The sequence below is a fragment of the Sorghum bicolor genome, chromosome 9, assembly GCF_000003195.3.
Source record: "Sorghum bicolor cultivar BTx623 chromosome 9, Sorghum_bicolor_NCBIv3, whole genome shotgun sequence".
Taxonomy (NCBI): domain Eukaryota; kingdom Viridiplantae; phylum Streptophyta; class Magnoliopsida; order Poales; family Poaceae; genus Sorghum; species Sorghum bicolor.
In genome coordinates this window covers 44,816,410-44,821,384 of record NC_012878.2, presented here as the reverse complement: position 1 = coordinate 44,821,384, position 4,975 = coordinate 44,816,410, and the positions used below count along the sequence as shown (strand labels likewise).

The 4,975-nt window shown below is 41.6% G+C and overlaps 1 protein-coding gene across 1 annotated transcript; it reads right to left on the bottom strand.

The window, feature by feature from the left end:
* Window positions 636-1,557, bottom strand: LOC8061918. The gene has a single exon (XM_002439606.2). The coding sequence runs from the start codon at window positions 1,410-1,412 to the stop codon at window positions 894-896; it is 519 nt and encodes a 172-aa protein (XP_002439651.1). The 5' UTR covers window positions 1,413-1,557; the 3' UTR covers window positions 636-893.

Sequence of the window (4,975 nt, the reverse complement as noted above, 5' to 3'; positions counted from 1 at the left end):
TATAGGAAAATAAAGCACACGCGGTTCACATAACTGAACCGCCTGTGTAAATGAACCATTTACACAGGCGGTTTTCTTACAATAGCCGCCTATACTGAGCCTTTTATACAGACGGTTTTCAATTCTGGCCGTACAAATTTACAACACAGGCGTATTATAATTAAAACCGCCTGTGCAAATTTTTTACCCCCGCCGGCTTAGAGCATTTGTGTACTAGTGTCCATATTTTCCGGCCAATGCAAGCTATGAGCATATATAAAAATAACAGGCTATGCACATGTGAAAGCAGCATGCCGTGCTTTCGAACTAAAGATCAATAATACCCACGGAGGAAAGCATGGAGCGATAGCGTTGACCTATAGTACGGCGATAATAGAGGCTGGTACATACCAATGGCGCTCGGACCAGAGAACTGTATGGGAAAAGATATGAAAACAAGTCTAAGAAGTAGAGATAGGGAGTTCTCTCACTTTAGAAATTTATGAGTTGAGGATGATATTTGATAATTTTCTATTTTTAAAGAGTTATTTTATCAAACTGTTGGAGGAAATTTTTTTCTCTTTTTTGCTAAAATATTAAGATAGGAAGTTGTTTTTACTAAATTCCTGATGCTCTAGGATACAAACATCTCAATGTAACTAAAGAAGACAATTTCCGTATAGATATTTATAAATTAAAATATTTGAATGATCTTAATTGCTTCTCTGACCGTTCCTAAAACTGTCTGAAACAGTTGATGAAACATGAAACCAAGTCTGGAACTTCACTCCATCCCACATCTAAAAGCTGGGATTTTGAAGTTTGCCCTCTTTATTAACCCACATTTACTAAGACATATAGCACTACTAGCTAGTAGTGGCAGCTTGCAGCAGCAGTCACACCGAAATGGAATTCTAGAAGGCACCTCGCAGGCGCAGCTTGGCTGTGGCGCCCCCCGGCTGCTTCTGGAGCACGAGCCGGTCGTCGCAGTCGAAGCCGCAGCCGCAGGTGGGGCTCTCGAGGAAGTTGTCGATCCCGAAGTCGGCGGAGACGATGCCGATGGAGAACTCGAGGCTGTCGCCGCTGCGGGTGACCTCGACGATGTCGAGCCAGAAGAGGAGGACCTTGACGGAGACGCCCTCGAGGTCGGTGAGGTGGTCGGTGGCGATGGTGCCGGTGATCTCGGTCTTGTAGCGGAGAGTGTAGGAGCCCTCGATGGAGAACTCGCAGGAGGAGGATCCATCGAGCGTGGCCGTGAAGGCGCCCGTGGCGTTGTCGAGCGTATAGGAGACCACGCCCTTGGGGAGGATCCCCGGCGGGAAGTCGTAGTCGGCGAGGACTTCGTACGCCGTTTTCTTAGCGAAGGCGGTGCCGCCCGTCGCCGCAGCCGCGGCGGCGAGGAGGAGGAGGAGGAGGCGGCGGTGGGCGAGCATAGCTGATTGGCCGGGGGAGGGGAGCAGTGGAGTGGAGTGGAGCGCGGCTTCGGTTTGGTTTGGTGAACAAGGGGAAGGAGACGGATGGATTTTATTGTGTTCTGCTCCTGCGTCTGCAGTGTGGTGGTTTGAACGCCGGGTCCTACACCAGTAGTTGTGACGAGCGGCCCGCGCATGTGAGCTCCGTCCACCCATATAGCAGTTGAGACGAGCGGCGAGTATGGAGCCGCGACGACAGGCTCCTAGCTGTCTCCCGTCACTAGCTACTTGACAAGTGACGAGTGAACCTAAAGTCAAGGTCATTGAAATCTCGTAGGATCGGCTCCTATACTTTGAAGTCAGCAACTAAGGCCTTGTTCAGTTTAGAAAAATTTTTGGTTTTGGCTACTGTAGCACTTTCGTTTGTTTGTGACAAATATTATCCAATCATGGACTAACTAGACTCAAAAGATTTATCTCGCGAATTACAGGTAAACTGTGTAATTAGTATTTATTTTTGTCTATATTTAATATTTTATGCATGTGTCACAAGATTCGATGTGACGGAGAATCTTGAAATTTTTGGGGAACTAAACAAGGCCTAAGGCAAATGGAGGAAGATCAAATTTAAAACATAAGATTCAAATTCATATGGTTTGAGCAAACTGATCATAGATCAGCTGTTCCTTATTATAGAATCTATACATCCGGACTTAATTCTTCGACTTAGCACGGATGCTTGTATTATCCTAGATTTATTTTAGGATTTAACGGTGCTATGCTTGAATCTCGTGATATACCGGCTCAGTCCTTCAAAGATGCTCATAAAATAGAGTTTACGTACGTATGTTCATGACAAGTGAGTGTACATGCACTGTGAATGTCTTTCATTTTCCTTCAATTCGATGGGAAAACTATAGAGAAAAAAAATCCACTTGGACTTCATGGGGAAAAATCCTATGCACATGGAACAATGCACACAATCAAGTAATCGGAGCTGCTAACATCTAATCAAGAAAGGATAACGGAATAAGGAGATTGATTAAGAAAGCAATATATCTTTTCTCCAAAAGTTCCTTGAACATCCTGTGTTTTCCCTAGACCTGGATGGGCTCAATGCAGCCTTCTACAAATCGGCTTAGAATTAGGCCTGGGCAAATTACCCGATACCCATTATCCGTACCCGAATTACCTGGACCCGGACCCGAATTACCCGAACCTGAGGTACCCGATCCTAAATTCAGATAGTGATTTTGATTACCCGAAATTAGTTTGGGTAATTCGGGTAATATCTTCCGGTACCCGAACTACCCGAATATTTGTCTATATCTTTGTATTTATCATGTGTTGTTAGTTAAATATTAGAATTTATCAATTTATTAGAACATAATTCTCTTTGTTTGAACAAGTGATAGTAATATATTATTCTCTACAAAATGCTATTGAAATTCTATACAAATTGCTGCTGAAATTATATATAAATTGCTATTGAAATTTTGTATAGTGTATTGTTTTTTGAAAATTCGGGTAAATCGGGAATACCCGAACCCGAATTATCGGATACCCGAAATTGCGGGTAGTGTTTTTTCAGGACTAATATCGGGTAACAATTTTCATTACCCGAATTTTGAATTATCCGAATTACCCGACTCGAAAAAATCGGGTAACCCGAATGCCCAGGCCTACTTAGAATTGGATAGGTAAAGATGTTTTAGATGTAAATGTAATTATCACTTTTTATCAGTCTGCAACAATGCCTCCTAAAAAAATAGCACTCACATTACTCTTATTCCTAAGATTAATCCTCCAATCACCCCTAAGGATTTTAGACCCATAAACCTTTGTAATGTGATTTATAAGAAATATTGCTAAATCCTTAGCTAAAAGGACCAAGCAGCACCTTCCCCATATTGTCCACCCTTCAAGCTGCTTTTTGTTTAAGATAGGCCTATTGCTTCTAATGCTATCATTGCTTGGAAATCATTCTTCATAGCTTTAATCTTATAAGTTGAAAACATGAGGTTTTTTTCCTTAAGTTAGATTTGGCAAAGGCTTTTGACATAACTGAATGGCACTTTATTGTTAAATCTCTCAGAAGAAATGGCTTCCATGATCATTTTATTGAATTGATTTACAATTGCATTCAGCTACAAACCTTTCTATCCTCTCTCACTGTATCTGTTCATTATTGATGTTAATGAACTCTACGTTTGCAGCATCATTCAAGTAATCACAACACTCAAGGTATTACTCTAGGTCCGGATTGTCCTTATATCCATTCTTTGTTATTTGTTGATGACCTAATTTTTTGTGGGCAAGCTACTGCTGAGGAGGCCACTAGAATTAGCTCTATTCTATAATATTTTTGTCATGCCTTTGGTCAAATGGCTAACCTTTCCAAATCTTCCATCACCTTTAGCAAAAATGTTGACAATCAAAGCAAATTGGTTGTTAAGCTATTTTTCCTTGCACCCAATGCTATCTAACTTAGACATCCTCTCATTGTCAATCACAATGATAAAACTAAAGCTTATGAGTTCTTTCTTCAGAAATTCAGGGCTAAGCTTACCACAATCAAAGCCAACAAACTCAACCACGTTGGTCGGCTTGTTTACGTCAACTCAGTTCTTGCCTCTATCCCCATCTACTATATATCCACCATTCTTTTCTCCAAAACTTTTATCTCCAAAATCAAAGCTATTATGTAACACCCTAAAATCTGCTCCTTTTAAAATAGATGAAAATTGATTTAGTTTTGTATTTGAGTGCTCATGAAGATATAAAAAAAATAAATTTTCTCCTTGTTCAGCACATCTTTATTCTTTGTTTTCCAGCCTATGCTTTCGTTTTGAGTTTCCCAAAATCTTTTCTGTGTAACCCAAAATCACTCCTTTCAGTTCCTCACCCGTCAATCAATCTCTAAAGAGTTACCGAAAATTATTTCAGCATTTTCCTAAAACTCGTTCCACTTTTCTGTGAGCATAATCTAATTTTTAGATACTTCTAGATATCTTTTATGAGCTCTAAATACTTTACTCGGGTTCCTCATGTTCTAAAATATCTCTAAGAATTTTCTCATAATTTTTGGAGCTTTCGGAGTATTTTTCGGACCTTAAATATCAATTCTGGACTTTCTGGAATTATTTTTATTCACGAAATTAATTAATTCCGAAAATAATAAAATATCTCGTTTTTCCATCAACCCAAAACCCTAACACTATATATATGCCGGCGTAGCCCTCGACGCGCTGAATCCAGAAGTACGCCCCGTTTCGCGAGCCGCCACTCCTATCGTCCTAGATCTAAAGCCGAAGTTTCGAACCTAAAGCTCCGACGAACTTCCGACGAACTCTTCGGCGAGCTTTTTCGGCCATCCTCGGCCTCCTCCACAGATTCCAAGACCATGACAAGGTTCGTGTCGATCTTTTCTGCACCGTTACCCAATTCGTTTCGTGAGAACGTCACCTCTCACCGTCGTCCTCTTCATCTTCCTCAGTTCCGGTGAGCCCTCCATGGATGGCCGGCGTCCTTCGCTCCTTCATCTCCGGCTGCTGTTGCCTTTCCTCGGACCAGCACCGCCGCCC

What these genes read in the sequence shown, in the direction of transcription:
- LOC8061918 (XM_002439606.2), bottom strand. Translation starts at nt 1,412, where the DNA reads ATGCTCGCCCACCGCCGCCTCCTCCTCCTCCTCCTCGCCGCCGCGGCT.